The sequence below is a fragment of the Borostomias antarcticus genome (assembly GCF_949987555.1).
Source record: "Borostomias antarcticus genome assembly, chromosome: 10".
Classification (NCBI taxonomy): domain Eukaryota; kingdom Metazoa; phylum Chordata; class Actinopteri; order Stomiiformes; family Stomiidae; genus Borostomias; species Borostomias antarcticus.
Window position 1 is genome coordinate 21011910 of NC_140243.1, and position 19128 is coordinate 21031037.

Sequence of the window (19128 nt, forward strand, 5' to 3'; positions counted from 1 at the left end):
TTATTACTAGCCTCATTGACAAGATAAGACTGCTCTGCAGATGTTTTAACAGACAAGACAAATCTTGTCTTGTGACGGATGACTTAATGCAGTGTTGTTGTTGTTGTTGTTGTTGTTGTTGGTTTTTAAGCTCCCTGGTCATTTCTTTAGCACCTCAGTGGTGAGCTTTGTGGTTACAAGCTGTCCTGCGGTGGAGTGTTTATTTACCAGTCCTGTTAGGGGAGGGAGACCGGGTCATACCGAGCTGAGCTCTGGGGAGCAGCAACATGTTCAAGCTTCCTCCATCTGTTCCACACCCCCGTGTCACCCACCTAGTCACTAATACATCGTCATTATGTTTATCGCCAGCCATATCAAGCTAAAGCCTGCTTTTATTAGCTTGGCTGGCATGTTCATTGCGGTAATGAAGTCGTGTGCGGAGGGTAAAGTCATTGGTATAGCTGCTATATTGAGAGCTGTATGGAAGCAGTTAGGGCTGTTACAAGCCTGGCAGTGCGTGTCCAGAGGAGGCCAGTTGCCTAGCCAGTGTTAATGGCCCTCTTAACCTCTGGAATCCTGCACAGAAGTATCGACCCCGTCAAGGACAAACAGTGGCTGGTGGAGCTCGCTCTGTATCTATATAGAGATAACAATAATGTCTGTGTGTGTTTCTGCCTGTCTCCCTATCTGTCTGCCTGCCTGCATGCATGTCTGTCTGTCTGTCTGTCTGTCTGTCTGTCTGTCTGTCTGTCTGTCTGTCTGTCTGTCTGTCTGTCTGTCTGGCTCTGATATCTATACAGAGATAACAATGATGTCTGTGTGTTTCTGTCTGTCTCCTTATCTGTAAGTCTGCCTGTCTGTACAGTATGTCTGTCTGTCTATCTCGCTCTGTATCTATAAAACAATGTCTGTGTGTTTCTGTCTGCCTCTCTGTCTGTCTGTCTGTCTGTCTGTCTGTCTGTCTGTCTGTCTGTCTGTCTGTCTGTCTGTCTGTCTGTCTGTCAGTTATCTGTCTGCCTGCATGTCTGTCTGTATCTCTATCTGTCTATCTGTCTCTCTATCTGTCTATCTGTCTCTATCTGTCTGCCTGTCTTGTCTCTGTCTGTCTGTCTGTCTGTGTCTCAATCTGTCTGTCTCTATTTCACCAAAACGTGTGTTTCTTTCTTGTTTGGTACATGTCTGTGTGCATCCATCTCTCATTTCATCTGTTTCTGTCTTTCTATCTGTCTTTTTTTGCCTTTCAGAGTGTGTGTGCGCGTGTGCATGCATTGTGTGTGTGTGTGTTTGTGTGTGTGTGTGTTTGTGTAAATCCTGCTTGTATGAAACCCAAATAAACAGTAACCGACAAAACAACCCAACAGCCTCCAGTCTATCCTAACGCCGGGGCAATCAGCAGCCTTTATGATTGCTTTGCTGATTACCGTCTAAGACTCTAAGCTCTTATCTGTGTTGTGGCGGCCGCCTCCCTGCTCTGCCCTCCCCGCCTTGCCGTGGGTGCTCGCGCCCACAGTCTTGCCAGTCCAGGAGATTGGCATTAGAGCCAGACGTTACCTCATCCTGCCGACTGGGCAGACAGCCCATTACAATGCTCAGCAGGCCCCGCAGGGGTGAGAAGCTCAATACCTGGTGATTATGTGCTCCTTTCCTGCCTGCCGGCATCATCACTGTAGCACAGCCTCACGTCTGTCTCTCCCTCCCCAGGCTCTCTCTAGTCCTCTCTCTCTCTCTCTCTCTCTCTCTCTCCACCCACAGACACACACACACACACACACACACACTTAAGTGGTGTCACTGCAGTGTTTGCCTGCGGCAGAGCGGGCCAGAGATGACAGGGTTGGAGTCATGGTTGGAGTACAGACTGGTGCACCTAGAAGGACAGCACATGACACGGCGGCCAGACACGGTTAAGAAGCGGATACGCGCTGGAATGCAGGTGCTTTAGTGAGCGTTACACCGTGTCCTGCTCCCTCCCACGTCTGACTGCTGCGTTTGTAAAGCAGAACAATCTGATCAGCCACTCTCCGATCTTCATGTCTCTCACTCTCTATATCCTGGACAGCTCAATGTTATTGTGGATTTCCCAGTGTTGTGCTTATGTTCATTACCACAGGCCTATGTTATGAACATGGACTCACCATAGATACTATATACCCGTTGATCTTTACAGAACGTTTTACTCTATATACATTATTATGCTTCTGTCATGGCATCTATAAGTGCTAATTCTGTACTACCTAGTTAGTAAGTTTGACATAAGAACAAGAATTAACCACTTTAAAAGTACTCATTGATTGTATTACAACAGGCAAGGTGGTTTCTTTGAACAGATTATGAATGATTCGATGCTTAATTTCTGCACAGAAGCCAGATTTTGTTCTCTGTATTAATGTGTAGAGAACAGAAGCAGTGTACCATAATAATAAATGATAAGTATTCACAGGATGAGTATTCACAGGCCCTAAACATCCATGTTTAGGGCCTTGGTCCAAATTTCGGCACTAGATGGAGCTATGTAACAGGCCAGCCAGTCCATGTAATCTATTATAATACTGTCATGTCTGTAGGCTCCTTTCCAACAAGCCTCAGATACAGAAGTAATTTCTATGGACTGTTTATTAGACAAACAAATGTGTGCCTTTGTTCATTCAGAAAACAATGTTAAAGATGTCTAAATTACAAATACAGCTTGTAAAAAACAACTTGGTCACAAAATAAAGACAGCGTGTTTGTTTTTACTGTAGAATCAGATAAACAGCAAACAAATTAGCTTACTTCTGTTCTCTCTTTTAAAAAAAAAAAAAAAGAAGATTCTCTTTCTTACACACACACAGACACACACACACACACACACACTCTCTGAGACCAGTCTGCTGTGCTCCTGTAGCCTGTGGGGGATGGTAGGAGACTGGAGTGCATTTGTTATTCTTCAGTGGTGGCTAGTATTTATCTGTCTGCTGTCTGGAGATGTGTCATCCTGATCCCTGGGGCTCCAAATTGCTGCTCCAGACAGAGGAGGACACGTGTGTGTGTGTGTGTGTGTGTGTGTGTGTGTGTGTGTGTGTGTGTGTGTGTGTGTGTCCACAGGAGAGTGCATGACCTCATGTTTTGAAAAAGATAGATGAATGTCTGTCTTTGTTCAGAATTCATTGATTAAATGAATAATAAATCAATAAATAGATATTCTAAAATTGCTCAATACATTAGCATATTTTAGGCCTGTTTTTCGTACAATCTAGGCATCCTAAGCAGGCCTATATGGTATACACTTGTTTCTTATTGTATTGCACTCTTGTATATTTGGATTTGTGTAGCCTATATCTTGTACATCCTTTTGTATATTATTTATATTTTGTGTAGTTATTGTACATTTGTATTTAGTCCTGATTGTGCCTTTTTGTTGTCCTTACTGCTATAACTGACAGTTTACCCCGGGATCAATAAATCTATCAGTTTACCCCGGGATCTATCTATCTATCTTTTCAGGAATCATTCCATGTGTTAATTAAAAGAGGTTTGTTGTTGCCATGTAGCTCATATTGGATATACATACTCCAGGCTAAAGGTAGCGCAACTGAAGTATTCCTTAGCTGTACTCCACTTCTTAAAAGTTATTTATAGAGTGCAGACGGCTGGGATGGGGGTGGGTATGGTGGGTGGGCGGTGTAGAGAGAGGTGGTGGTGTGTGTGGGAGGGGGGGTCCCACCAGCACATGTGCTCAACAACCGCAAGACTGCGGGGTCAGCTCAAGGTTAGCCCCTTCAAAGGCTTTCTTGATTGGTTGTAGCGCGCACTAATGGGTGTGTGTAACTTGACCCGCTCCCACCTCCCTGTAATGGCAGGCAGTCTGCTCAGACTAGACCAGACCAGACCCCCAGTCTGCCCAGACTAGACAAGACCAGCCCCACTGCACAGCCATTGTCACTACCAGTCGGTGGGCCAGCCCCCTGCCCCCCACGCGCTTATCCCCCGCGCCTCTCTCTCTCTCTCTCTCTCTCTCTCTCTCTCTCTCTCTCTCTCTCTCTCTCTCTCTCTCTCTCTCTCTCTCTCTCTCTCTCTCTCTCTCTCTCTCTCTCTCTCTCTCTCTCTCTCTCTCTCTCTCTCTCTCTCTCTCTCTCTCTCTCTCTCTCTCTCTCTCTCTCTCTCTCTCTCTCTCTCTCTCTCTCTCTCTCTCTCTCTCTCTCTCTCTCTCTCTCTCTCTCTCTCTCTCTCTCTCTCTCTCTCTCGGGCGTTTGGTTGAAGCGGAATGCTGCCTTCTTTGGGGGCTGGGCTACAGTCTATTGCGCCTGCACAACCGAACAGAGGTGTTTTCCCCAAGTGAATGCCAGAGAAAGGCGAGAGACAATGCAGTAGTTAGTAGGCTATGAGGAAATTGTGAGCCGAAAATCCACGGCGCTGAACACGGCAACTTTGATTTAACTAGTCACCGACGGGATATGCTGTGAAAGACAGATTACCGGAATATAACGGCCGACTCATCGCGAGCAGATGGAAGTTTTTGTTTGAGGAGCCGATCGTGGCGGCGGCTCTACCTCCGGTGCGGTGTCACTATTTCCTAAGCCCCATGCAAAACCCAACAGCCCTGGACAGCCCTAACAACCCCAATGTCACCTGCTCCTGTAACTGCACCGGGTCCCAACCCCAGGGAATGGAGATTTGTAAGTTTTGTAGCCTACTTGAACGACGGATCAATGTGTAGGCTACTACTGTACGGCTACTGTAGCCTACGGCCGATTACATTGCATATTATATTGTTGAAACAATGTTGCCACAATGCCCCTAAAGCGATATTGTATGGCGTATATTGTTTGAAAATGGACAGTGTCGGTTTGTCTGTTGTGGACTTGATATAGACCTAATACCATTTAATGTCGATACGATATGCTGTAGGCTAAGTAGTTGACGTTCGTCTGACCTAAGTTGAAGACGCCCGGTGGCAACAACGTGCTTACAGCAGTTCTATGTGCGATACAAAGAGGAATCTGTTAGATGTAATTGCTCACACCGGGTTGACTAGACCGCTTAGTTTCGGCCCCTATTGTTGGAAAAATACTTCTACCATAAATGTTTAAATGATTAGATTCCGTCACGAGTTCCTCGAGAGACTTGGTAAACCCAAAGCTTTGTTTCCTTCAGAGTAGGGCTAGGTTACAGTCAAACATGGGACCTACAGGGAGCAACTATGGGGTTAAATTGCTGCTGGTTTGGGATGTCGAATGCAATGCTTATGTTTAGAGGATCAAGTGGAAAGAGCAAATAGGCCTAGAGCTATCATTATCTTCCTAGTCGTCATCATCCTCATCATCCTGATTTATCAGACAGACGGGCAGAATTACAGTGTGATGTGTTATTTCTATTGGGGCCAGGGCTAGCACAGAGCAACGTGAGGTGAAGACAGGATATTAGATTTAGATGTGGCAGTTGAGCATGGATGAACTGACGCCACACTGTAACCAAGAGCACCACTGTTTTGGCCCGATCCTGCAGACGGTTATGGTTTGGGATTCTGCACCGTTTGTTCTGTGTGTTGCCAGGGAAAGCGTACTGATGGAGTAGGCTATAGAGCAGCCTAATTAGTTGATATTGGACGACTGTTTGGAAATTAAGATGTTTTGCTGCACAGATATACAGCAGTTGCAGTTTCTGTGGGTAGGAGCTCACTCAGTAATGAGGTGGATTAGCTCCAGGTGAGAAAAGACAGCAACACTTTATTTTCAAGATCTGCTCAAACCTATCAGTAGCCTAAACTATCAACGGCAACTGTTGCTATGAAAATTAGGCTACTGTTTCAATGTTTAAGCATCTCAACCCACTGTTTTGCACAACACTTTCAGAGTCTAATGATGCTGGATATCAAACTACATAGATTGCCTATTTTAAAAAACGTCAGTTTCAATATTTAGACAGACAACATAACACCCTGAAACATATTTTACCAGTAAAACTTTAATCTGTAATTTTAGCCTACTACATGGACTTGTGTGGGAGGCAGCAGTTATATTATCTTGTGGATTAAAGGAGTAGTAAAGGGAAAATGCATGTTTAGCCCTGTTTTAAGGTTACGTATGATCATATACAATGGTTCAGATCTAAACGTTTACAAAACTAGCACTTTTGAGAAAGTCTGATAATTGCTCTACCACTGTTTTGGTCATACAATGGATGTGGGTGGGCACCGTGAAAAATAATTCAAAAAAATGTTAAACTCAATTTCAAAGACAAGAAACTCACCGAGGTGTTAGTTGGCGTTCTGACATAATTCGCCATAAAGTAAGATTCTAGTTCATCTGGAAAGGCTTTTTAAAATATTTAGCATAGAACTATTTAGTTGCAGCACATACGTGTGTAAACCTCCGCAAGCTAGGTAGCCTAGCAACATAAACTAACAATAGCTACCGTAAGTAGTTCCGCTTCCTGAATCCCCTCTGCGGATTGATCTACATATCTACAACGGTCGTGTCAATACAAGTCAATGGATTTCATAAAATTATCAATAAAACCCTACAGAATATGATGTCACAACACCAACGGACACCAATTACCCCCTCGGTGAGCTTCATGTCTTTGAAATCGAGAGTTTAACATGTTTTTGAAAGATTTTTCAAGGTGCCCACCCACATCCACTGTATGACCTAAACGGTGGTAGAGCAATTATCAGACTTTCTCAAAAGTGCTAGTTTTGTCAATGTTTTGATCTGAACCATTGTATATCATCATAAGTAACCTTAAAACAGGGCTAAACATGCATTTTCCCTTTACTACTACTTTAAAGTGGCACTCTCAAACTTTTTCATGTAAATGTAATGTTTTAACTCATGCACATATCAATAAAAATGATCAGTTAATGTGTTTTTCGTAATGCACTTTGACATTGACAATGTACAAGGTAGCTAACCTAGTTAGCCAACCTAGGCTTGCTACAATACATAAAGACAGCTGAATGTTAAGGCGAAGGCAGGGCAACTTAAAATGTAATAATTCCCATCAGGTAAATGTAGCACAAGGTAGATTAATGTCACAGACAGCTAACTAAAAGCTGAGTCTAGCAGCTTGACTAAGCTTGTTTGTTTAGCTAAAAGCCCATGGAAACCCAAATCTACAATAGCCTTCTAAATGTAGATAATTTAAGGTCTTATGTAGGCTACATAATAGTAAGCTTCTAAAAATATTAGAAATTAGTTTTGATCCGAATTCAAATATTGTAATTTAAGTTTGTGTAACGTTCCTCATAGTGGGTTTGAATGGGCGAGATTATGTTAAAACTTTATTAGTTAATTCCGTTAACCAATCATAAAACTAGAATTAAAGCTGCTTCGCAGCGATGAGGCGGGGCCAGGCAATTTCCGACAAGTTTAGGAGCAATAAGCGAGAGAATAGGACAACAAGAAAGTTGACATTCCAATGTTCATTTTGTACATTCGTATCGTAAAACATTTGTAAAACATTTTGATGCGTTGTAAGCTCGATTTTGATAATTCAACAATGGTCAATGAGTTTGTGAATTACAGTCTGAAGATCCAGTGTAGCAAGTTGTGTGGTGTTAATTGATTGAAAAATGTTGGATGAGATATGTTTATTAATTTTTACAGGTTTTGTTTGCTTTTCTTCATAATTGAACATTAACTTCAGCAGCTGTGTACTCAGTCAGTTGCCAATCAATCGATTTAGTCATTGTAACCCTCGGCAGGGGTTGGGTAGGGTTGCCAACAGCGATGAATTTTTGAGATAAAATTCTAAAAAAAAATCATACTACATCTTGGATATGTGGCTAATGTTGTCACTTTTTATGAGGATGATCAGCCATTGATTTGGCGAGAATAAATAGGAACTATATACAGAACTGTTAACAGTAAAACTTTTTGATGTGCTGTGGGCTCAATTTTTCATATTTCAAAAATCTGTGAGGATCGTTTGGTGAGGACAGTCTGAAGATACAGTAGATCAATTTTGGTGTCAATTGAACTAAAAATGTGGGAGGAGATAGGTTTGATAGGTTTTACAGTTTATGAAGAAATCAGAGTGATGGACTTCAAAATTCCTGCAAGGTCAAAGCGTATGAAAGTTTTGTCTCACTTGGGCCTACATTCACGTGGTGGTTTTACTGTGATGGCACCTATGGCTGATTTGTTATGATTTTTTTAGGTTTTAAACTTTAGACTGTTGCTGTAGCGCCACCTTCAGGTTTATTGACCTACAATGCAGGTTGAGGACTTTGGGTATACTACTGGAGCTATGTGCAAATCTTGGTGATTTTTTGTCCACGGGAAGTTAGACTTCAGTGGAAGATGGAGAATAATAATAATAATCAAAATTCCTGCAAGGTCAGAGTGTATGAAAGTTTTGTCTCACTTGGGCCTACATTCACGTGGTGGTTTTACTGTGATGGCACCTATGGCTGATTTGTTATGATTTTTTAAAGTTTTAAACTTTAGACTTTTGCTGTAGCGCCACCTTCAGCTTTATTGACCTACAATGCAGGTTGAGGACTTTGGGTATAGTACTGGAGCTATGTGCACATTTTTGTGATTTTTTGTCCACAGGAAGTTAGACTTCAGTGGAAGATGGAGTATAATAATAATAAGTAAAACATTTTAATGCATTGTAAGCTCAATTTTGATAATTCAATAATCTGGTCAATGAGTTTGTGAATGACAGTTTGAAGATCCAGTGTAGCAACTATAGTATTAATTGATTGAAAAATGTGGGTCACAGGTTTTGTTAGCTTTTTTTTTTCATAATTGAACATTAACTTCAGCAGCTGTGTACTCAGTCAGTTGCCAATCAATCAATTTAGTCATTGTAATCCTCGGCGGGGGTTGGGTAGGGTTGCCAACAGCGATGTCTCAGATTCGTGGAGCTTGCGTTGGATTGTGGGTAATGTAGTTTTCTCTGTATGAAGTGTTGGTTTCAGAGGACAGAATTAAACATATTTTTAAAAATTCAATTTTTGAGATAAAATTCTGAAAAAGATCATACTACATCTTGGATATGTGGCCAATGTTGTCACTCTTTATGAGGATGATCAGACATTGATTTGGCGAGAATTAATAGGAACTATACAGAACTGTTAACAGTAACACTTTTTGAAGTGCTGTGGGCTCTATTTTTCATATTTCAAAAATCTGTGAGGATCCTTTGGTAAGGACAGTCTGTAGATACAGTATATTAATTTTGGTGTCAATTGAACAAAAAATGTGGGAGGAGATATGTTTGATAGGTTTTACAGTTTATGAAGAAATCAGAGTGATGGACTTCAAAATTCCTGCAAGGTCAAAGTGTATGAAGGTTTTGTCTCACTTGGGCCTACATTCACATGGTGGTTTTACAGTGATAGCACCTATGGCTGATTTGTTATGATTTTTTTAAGTTTTAAACTTTAGACTGTTGCTGTAGCGCCACCTTCAGGTTTATTGACCTACAATGCAGGTTGAGGACTTTGGATATAGTACTGGAGCTATGTGCAAATTTTGGTGATTTTTTGTCCATGGGAAGTTAGACTTCAGTGGAAGGAGAATAATAATAATAATAATAATAATATAGGCAAATACAATAGGGTTCCGGCAGCTACGCTGCCTGGCCCCTAAATAGTGCTCGGAGAGCATAGACCTCCGCCCCTGAATGCATTTCGTGGCACTGAGCACGTGCACGTGTGTGGGCAGGACATGTTTGGTATTGCTGCATTTGTTAGGTTGAAAGCTTTATGCCAGTAGGGATGTAACGATAATCGGTATAATGATAAAGCAATCAAATTTGATTACATTTATCGCAATAAAATTATCACTAAAACCGTGTTTGATTTCTGCACTTTCAAAAACTCACTGTAAATACTGTCCAGCATCAACCAAAGTTAGCAACAGTCCCCAAGACACATTATTTTAATGTTATTGCAAACAAAAAGAGTATAGTGCTGCTAATTTTGTTTGTAGTTTTCAATATAAAACTTGGTGAAATGATTTCAGTGTGTTTATCAGTAGTTTTCAAAAAAAATCGGCACATTTTATAATGCCGGGATAATACTGATAATCATGATAATTTTGGTCACTATAATCCCTAGAAACCCTGTGCCTCTTTGACCTTCCCATGTTGAGATATTTCTCTTCTGAGCCTTAAGTCCCAAAAATGAATGGAGGTGTGTTTGGGCAGCTCGTGGATCCGCCCCGTGATTTGGATCTGCTCCAAAACGCTGGGGCGTAGATAAAAATCCATGTCAGTTGTCTCAGCCCAACAGGTGCAACTGCAACAAAGCTAATTTCGCCCAGAAAGCTATGGGTTTTACAGAACAGCTATGTCTTGCAGCTGGAGCTGTACCCTCTATCTCTGCACTTCAGCCTCACCCTGATACCCCAAACCTAGAGACCGATAATATAAGTTTCTTGCTAGCCATAGATAAAGTTTAGCTATACATTATGTTGCTTGTTAACCTCACCTGTTAATAAAGAAATCTAATATTGTTAGCTTGCCGAAGCCAGTGATTTGTAGCTGACGTTCCTAGTTAGCAAACATTAGTGTAATGCTAGGGAAATGTTAATCAAAATGTGATCTGCCATGCCTACACAGTCTTGAGAAATGGTCTAAGCAGCAAAATGACCTGTTTTTGAACTAGGCTTTCTAGTAGTTCTGATTCCTGTTTTCTGTGACATCACTGTTAGTGATCACTTGGAAATACAGTCCAAAAACACACATGCTATTACCATAGGTGTCACCAAAAAAATCTAAACTGAAATGTTTGAGATTGCCACTTTAATCCAATGCTTTATTTTACTATAGTTCACATCATTTTAGTGCTGTCGCTCCCTCCCACTCATTACTGTTCAACAGTTGTCGCATGGCAACATCAATACATGTAGATTTGGCCTATAGCCTATCACATCCTGGCTAAATAGGCCCCACTACCAGAGGTGTTTGATGCTGTGTCAGCAGCAACCCTAAACCGCAGTGTTTTAATGTGTAGGTGGCAATGATATCAACTGTCATCGGCCTCAATCATACACTTGTTGTCCAATGTGTACTCTCTTGTCCCCAGACAGGAGCTTAACTAAACTCCCTTTGTTATTTATTTGTGTGTTTGGGTTTTCTTTTGGCAGAGGTGCTGTGTTTGAGTTAGGGAGTGTGTAATGAACAAGCAATAATGCAACTTATTTAGACATTAAAGCTAAATGGGAAACTGCAGAAGAAGCGAACCCGCCAAATTGCAACAGCCTTTACAGATATCTTATCAGTGATAGGCTACTATAATTCATTTCATAGGGAATTTCCACATTAGTCGGTGCCTCTCAAAGGAGCTTTGTTCGTTTTTCTGTCTCTCTGAGATTTGGGGCTGTTACAGTGAGCACAGGAAGGGAAACAGTGGGTTGTGAAAGAACTCCTTGTTTTTGGGAGAGACTGTTGGAGTAGGCAGAGAGGTCAACCCTCATGTCCTCTACTAGTCCCAGCTGGGACACAATATCCCAGCCGCGGTCAACCAGCCAGCCAGCCTTCACATTGACTGGGGCTTCCTTTGTGTCTAGGTTCCTGTCCCCCTACTCCCCTTCCCGTGGTTCCCAAAATGCCCATGGGACTGGGCAGATTTGTAGTCCTTGTGTGTGTTGGACAGGCCATCCGTCAAACACAGGACTGGGAGGGGGTGGTCGGAAGTCTGTTTGCTCCGTCAACAGATATTTACACTCACTGTCTGAGTCTTTAAAAGGCTCCTGAATGAATCAAAGGCACTGTCTGGTCCATGGCATGTCTCTCTGTTTCCCTGTACATTGATAAGATATATCATGGTCAATAACCCCGGAGTTGTGGAGGTGGCAGACAGGGCACACTAGCAGGCTTTCTACTCTGTGTTTTCAAATGGGGATGGCACTTTTTCAACTGTTGGAAATATTTGTCTGTTGCTAGTACAGCCTAGATATTGTGCCACCTAGATGTCTCTGTAAGAAATTGGTACTGAATAGTTTACTCTCAATAAAACAAGAGTAGAGATGAATTAGACAGGCCGAAGCTATCATTTTCACTGCTAGTTAAACCTGACCCAAGCTCTTAGACCTGCATCTCCATCATTTAGCTAGCTAGCTAATTAGCTAAAGTCACCATCCATCCACTTTATTCAGCTCACCTTTGGTCAGTGATGTAGCAAAAGTGTGGCTAGTTAGCTGTTAGTACGTACATTGCTTATTACAAATAAATCATAGCATTAGAAAATATAAGACATGCGTCAAAAGCTATACAAGGAATTAACTCATTAAGTTAAGCCTTTCAAAAAACAATCTTCGCCGTAGCCTGCCTTTCTATTTGTAGAACCGTGGAGGTTGCAGATGCTAATATTGGCCTACAAAATTATGACATCACTTGAGAGGTCACAGTAAGTGCTGTCTTCATTTTGTAACCAGCAGGTACAAAAGACCACATTGATACATCAGTGAAGTTCAACTTGAGAGCTCCCATCTTTAACGGCAGAGGTGAAACAACAAGATACTTGCTACTAGATAAATTACACTGACAGGCCACCTATGGGCATGATAGAATCTGGATTCTTAGATGCATTGATTTTTTTTGCACCCCGCCAGAGAGAGTAAGATTATGTTCTCTACAAAAGTTGACTTTCATTTCATTGATGCTTGCAGTCTGAGGACATAATTTTGTACACACATTTGAAATGAATGGTGATATCTACAGCCTGTAAGCCTGTAGTTAACTTAATACTGCTAGGCCACTGGAGTGCTATCATAACATGTTCCTCGAAGTCAGAGCCTCCTCTGCCAAACCCTCCCACACCCACCATCTCCATTAGTGATTCAAAGAGGGGTGTCTGAGTCTCAGGCCTCTCCCCAGACAGCCCTGTCTGTCTACCTCTCCCCCCAGCCGACCCCCTCAGATAGAGAGAGAGAGTGAGATAGGGGCCAGTCTATTGTCTTATGTGAGGTAGAGCGGGGGAGAGGGCTGTCTGCGCTGCTAGCCCAACCCCCTACAACATTTCTGGACCCAGACGTAGGTCTTAACCCACAGATGCATACTTGTTATGCAAAGCATTTTGAATTTCCTTTTGTCTTTGCAAGATTTGATAAATGGTGTGGAGTTTGTTGATACATGGAGGAGGCAATAATGACCAGCATTCACTTGATTCAGTTGTCATTCAGGTAACAAATGTATACGTCAGCACATCCTTTGTCTTGCTCAAATGTTCTAAGGACTATACTAGACAGATACAGTTTGATATAGGTTGAAACTGTTCTGGTCCTTTGTTATCCCAGCAACTTTGCTCTCCATTAGCTCAAGTCAGGACTTCCTAATTCCGCTGCGCTGCGTCGTCCCTCGCCAACATGCTCTTGGCAAGTGATGATGAGTGTAGTGTTCTGAACAGCATCAAGATCCTGTGTGAATAATTGATATAGGTCAGAGTCTGGTTGGCTGGTAGTGCTTAGCCGTTAACCCCCGCATCCCCCAGCTGTTTCTGCAGGGTAATCTTGCTCACCTGCAGAGATACTAGGCCCAAGACTAGGCTGGGGTAGCTGGAGCTGGAACATTGGGGCTGGGCTAGAGCCAGATCACAGCACTCCGCTAGCACAGCCTTCGTGATGAATAGGACTGAATCTTTTTTTTGTTTTCATTTTTGCATCCAACTTTCTATACTTTTACTTAATAGTTGCTATTAATCAGGTATCTGTGTAACATGCATGATGAAGACTACATTAAAGTGAGTTTTGTGAGATTTGCTGCCTTGTGTCTAGCCAGTGTAAAACAGTGACAATCTGTGAATATCTACTAGCCAGCCCATCAGATAGTGAGTATCCCAATTGTAGTAGGCAAGCAATTGTAGACACACACATAGGGCCCAAAGCATGTGCTTTGTGGCCAAGAACAGGTTAATAAATAGAAAATTGATATCTTTGTTTGAAAGGGAATGCATGTTACAGGCAGGATACAAATCATGATACTGGGAGGCATTTATTTGGTTATTCAGAAGTAAAATAATCAGTTGGACAAACTATCCCCAAAGTGTAGTTTTACTTCCCTAAAACATTGACTAATGCTTTTGCAAACTTACTGTAGAAAGAGACATTGAATTTATTTCATAATAACTTCAACTGAGCTAGTGCTCTCTGTGGGAGGGTTTGGAGGGATCTTATTGTCCCCCAGTGGGTCAGTAAATCATAAGCAACCCCAGTGGTAAGTACTGTACATGTTGCTTGAGGTACAATAGACCAATATAGCTACAGTACTGTAACAGGTGTCGAAACTATGTGCTGGAAAGACCTGGTCAGGGAACTTGGGTTCAGTTGGTCATTTGAATTTCCTGTCTTTTGAGGCTTTTGACTAACTCTTCACATAAAACAGTTTTTTGTTATTGATTTCTATCATTTTGTTACAGTATGGTTTTTCTGTAATATCCTGAAAGCAAACATTGCCTACAACCGTGCAGTGCTGCTGCCAAAGAATGTTCATATTTGTATGAATTGAATATGAATTGAATGTCAAATGAAATAACAAACCACTAGTATAGTAGCCATTTCACTAGCGAGCTCATGAAATGTTGACAGTTGTGAGATTTTGTTGATAAGAGTAAGTTTAGCTATAATTAATGTAGCCCTGGCTGTACACTTGCTAGCCACACCATGGGACTGACAGTGGACACGAAACACAGCATCAGATGGTTTGAACCGTTCAATTGGTTCCATAGTCATTCGTTCACAGAATGTTACAAATTACTTGAGCACATTCTTTAAGGTGAGTAATTTAGAATTATGTTGACTAAAAGAACACCCACACTGTCTTCTTCACTTGCAGTAAATAAATTAACTAATAACATTTAGGTCGTCTGACCTTCATCAGGCTGTCTTCAATATGATAAATATATTTTTAGAAAAATTGAATGATATTTGTTTATGAATAGGGCTGGGTATCGTCACTGATTTCCCAAAGCGATTCGATTCTGATTTACAAGGTCCTGATTTGATTTCTGATTCGATCAAATTCGATTTAATATCGATTCTGTAAGGGATATTTCAATACAACACAACATTCTCTGAAAACGAATGCTGTAAATTGTACAAGGAAGAGCCCTCTAACATGGTGCATGATTTTAAATCTTAATGTTTAGGCCTAGCCTACATTAAGAATTGACCGCAAAGCAGTTACATTAATGTACTTTTTATTTAAGATGACCAATACACTACAGAAGTAGTAGCAGAAACACAATATAGTGCAAGTTGTGCAACTCTATGGACTCTACAGTCAGTGAGATTGATCAGTCTGGAGAACTGAGTGTCTTTCCTTTATTTGGAAACTTCTGTGAAACCGGAAGTTAGCGCCTTCCGTCAGCTAGCTAACTAACAGTTAGCTTGATAGCTGTCTTTTCAATGCTAGCTAGCATCAGCTAATGATCAGACTAGGGTTGCAAAATTCTGTGAATATTCAAAGTTGGAAACTTTCCATGGGGATTAACCGGAATTTGTGGGAATTAATGGGAATTGACAGGAATAAACTGGGAATTTTGGGGTTATTTACACCAACTGTATTTACTTTGTCATATACAGATATGCATAGATAAACTTTTTGTTTTGTCATAGCAGACATGCAGGCAAACATTTCGAATACACATTTCAAAAATTACTTGAATTGAATATATACAGAATTTGCATTAAATCAGGTTGTTTTAATCAATATCATGCTGCAAGATCTAGAAGATCTGCAGTGGTGTAGCGGTCTAATGCATTGTGTTCCGGTGCAGCTGCCCGGCGTGGGGCGCAGGTCTCACCAGATCCCAGAGGGAGGGGCCTATTGGGCTGCCACTCCCCGAGGGTGGTTTGTTTAATCTCGGCTTGAGGGTTCGTCACACAACAGCAACCCTGTCTGGTGTCGGAATTACGGTTGCGAGCTGAGATAGTCAAGGAGTTGTCTTTCACCTTCGTATTGGTGACTGACTGGACTATCAGACTATAACTCAATAGTTAGTAGGGGGGGAATTGGACACTAGTTCAGGGTCAATTGGCTACCAAATATGGTGAAAATGTATAAATTAAAGTTGTTGAAAAAAAGCTGTTACAGGCTAGAAAAAGAATTCCCAAGCTTAACTTCCCATAGTAAATTTCTGAAAAAGTTCCGGAAATCCACAGGAAATTTTCCACCCCTTTGCAACTCTAGATCAAACTGATGATTCAGATAAGAATATATTACTAATGTTTTAGCTAGCTAGCTAAATAATATGGACTAGCTACTGGCAGTAGCTATCTAAACGTATAAGCTAGAGTGTTAGCTACTTAGCTAGCTCAATAAGCTAGATAGCTAGCTACTCTAACATGCCAGACTAATGGGGTTAAAAGCTTCAAGCATCCACTGGAAAAGGCATATATTAAAAGATTGATCTCAGAATTTATTAATTGATTATTATTAATTCAAATGAAGATCGATATTGAATCGTAAAATCACTTTTGACAACCCAGCCCTATGTATGAAATACTTTAAATGAATTAACTTAATGAATGAGCCAATTATTAAAAGATTGAAACTTTAATATGAACAAAATAGCCTATGCAATGGCACTGAGAAGGACATAAGCAAGGCGATATAATTCTATAGTATAAACATTTTTGTGGCGCTACAACTTTTGTGGCGCTACATCTTTAAAACAAACTAATTTATTGTAGGTTTTATTCTGTAATCTTTAAACAAGGTGACTAAAGTTTAACCATTCTGCCTTGCAATACAAAGATTGAATTATGCAGAATGTACAGTGAAATAAGACAACACATACATAGATGCTTATGCCTGAGTTTTGGTCTGTTGCACACTGGCACAATGAGACTGTAAGTGAAATACATTTTACACCACAGGGGCATAGCAGCACTAACTGTGGCAGCAGGGGCGGACTGGGGAAATAATTCAGGTCGGGCAATGTAGCCCCAATGTAGCCGGGCCAGTTAGCACCGGGAATATCCCCTCTGAATATCTCACTCACAGCAACCAGGCCGGCCCACACCGGCCCACTTGAGGACCGGTTAAAGAATTTCCCATAAAGATGGAAGAAGAGCAGATTAGATACAGTAGGTGAAATGTGTATGTATATCTGTATGTATAATATATTATAATATCCCCCAAAAAGAAAGACTTGAACTCTGCCACCTGTGCTAGTGTGAAACCACATTAAAGGTGCTTGTTAAACTGGTGTGTCCTGCTCAGTGGGAGACTATCGATGTGTCAGATGAGTGTGTGTGTGTGTCCATCCGTTCGCGTGTGTGTGTTGAAAGGCACACTGACGACCTGTCTGCACTATCCGTGGGCTCTGAAGACGCAGAGCTTGCTGGTCTGTCAGGAAACTCTTGACATGCACTGTGATAATCTGACAAAGTGCATCATGGAGCGTGTCAGTCTAGACGTGAGGTGAGGCAGGGTGAACTGGGATTTGGAGGCAAGGTGGTGTTTGCTGTGTCTGGTGCTGTTCGAACTCAGGCCTTTTGAGTTGCCTGCCTCCCAGTCTCTCAGTGCTGTGCACAACCTTCTTGTCTGTGTGCACATGCCTGGTGGTGTCTGTCTCTGTGCACGTGCCTGGTGGTGTGTGTGAGTGCACACGCCTGGTGATGTGTGTGTGTGTGAGAGTGTGTGTATGTGTGTGAGTGCACATGCCTGGTGGTGTGTGTGTGTGTGAGTGCAGGGCTGCATTTTTTGATTTTTTATTCTTTGATTTGGGCTGATTTTCCTTTGTGAGTAAAGCCTAAAGTTGGAAATACCCTTAGACGACGGTGTCCCTTACTGCTCCTGACAGAAGTCGGCCCGTGTCAGAAGCTTGCAAAATCATGCCTGAGGAAGGGTGAATACACCAAACCGACAGTTGGCTTCTCTTTTGCACTTTTCGTCCAGGGCATAGGTGAGAATAAACAACATTCTAGCCCAGAGGGGGGCCTCATTGAGCATGAGTCGTCATTTAGATTGGAAACTAGAATTGCTCTGGATAGTAGGTAATCAAAAGTAGGGATGTGAATTTCAAGTAATTTTATGGTCAACTAACATAGTCTGATCAAAACCGACTAGTCTAAAAATAGACAGTACCGACATAGAACAAGATTCCCAGCACCTTCAGGATCAAAATACTTCCACACTACACTTTTACATGACATTTCAATCGGCAACACATGTAGCTTACACTACTGGCTATATTACGTGATCGTGATACGCTCTCTCACCCAGAGCTACAGTGGCATCAACAGTCAGATGTCGTCCCTCAAAAATTAATTATGGCCAATGTTTTGTACGTAAGATTTGTTTGTATGTAACCTAGCAGGTAACCTGTCAGTTATTCAACTACTCAGTTAATCGTGCACATCTCTAAACAAAACAACAGTGAAAGCTGGTGCATGACAAGAAGACAAGTCAGGTGTACACACCAAGAATAGACAAGAAGATATCAGAGTCTGACTGTCAGCTAACCTTAGCGATGGCTTTATCGGGTTTAGGCTTACAAAATGGGTCAAGGGCTGCATTCTGTATCTAGCCTACTTGTGAATAAACCACCCTCTCAATGGATTGTTATGTTGTCAATGTAAATCAACATAATGCACTTCATCTCTAGCCTAATCTTCTTCATTTGCATTAGGCTGGAACTGCCCTCTGCTATCTGTCCATGCCAGCAATACAACTCCTACAGTAAATGGTAAATGGACTGCACTTATATAGCGCTTTTCCACCTTAGCGGCACTCAAAGTGCTTTACAATGCGCTTTACAACAGTATAAGATAGGCCAGTACGGCTTGGACTCACATGTCAGGTTGGCGAGGTACTCTCTGATGAGTTATCACTGGGCTTACTATGCGATCTTCCATTAGATTAGTTCTATCAAATCGATCCTACGTTTTTTTTTAATGCTTTTATCCATGATTTATTCTATAAGCATGCACACCTGTAAGTTAGCATTGTAGTTTATTCAATCAGCAAATTGGGGGGGGGGGTAAAAATTAAACTACTTAATTGATCAAAATAATACAGTATGAATAGTAAATCCATGTATGCACATATATCAGAAAATTTTCAATTGTGGCCCAGTTATTCGTTTTATCAAGAGTATTAGACAAATTGATCTGTACTGTACATTTTTAACAGTCTTTGTGTTTTGTGCAATATTTTGTGTTAAAACATTACTAAACTCTTAAAATAAGTACTCCGAACTGGCTGGCAAGT

The 19128-nt window shown here is 41.5% G+C and overlaps 1 protein-coding gene across 4 annotated transcripts in view; it reads left to right on the forward strand.

The window, feature by feature from the left end:
- Nucleotides 1-19128, forward strand: part of LOC311314024 (low-density lipoprotein receptor class A domain-containing protein 4-like) — a gene marked incomplete at its 5' end in the record, with an annotated part of 64553 nt that overhangs the window by 32382 nt on the left and 13043 nt on the right. Inside the window, one exon of one of the 4 annotated variants that reach the window (XM_084444304.1) lies at nt 4541-4634. The exons of the other annotated variants lie outside the window; for them this stretch is intronic. Within the exon in view, the coding sequence (XP_084300430.1) occupies nt 4541-4634 (94 nt within the window). Of the gene's footprint in view, nt 1-4540; nt 4635-19128 lie in introns of those variants that run through there. 4 annotated transcript variants of the gene reach the window in all.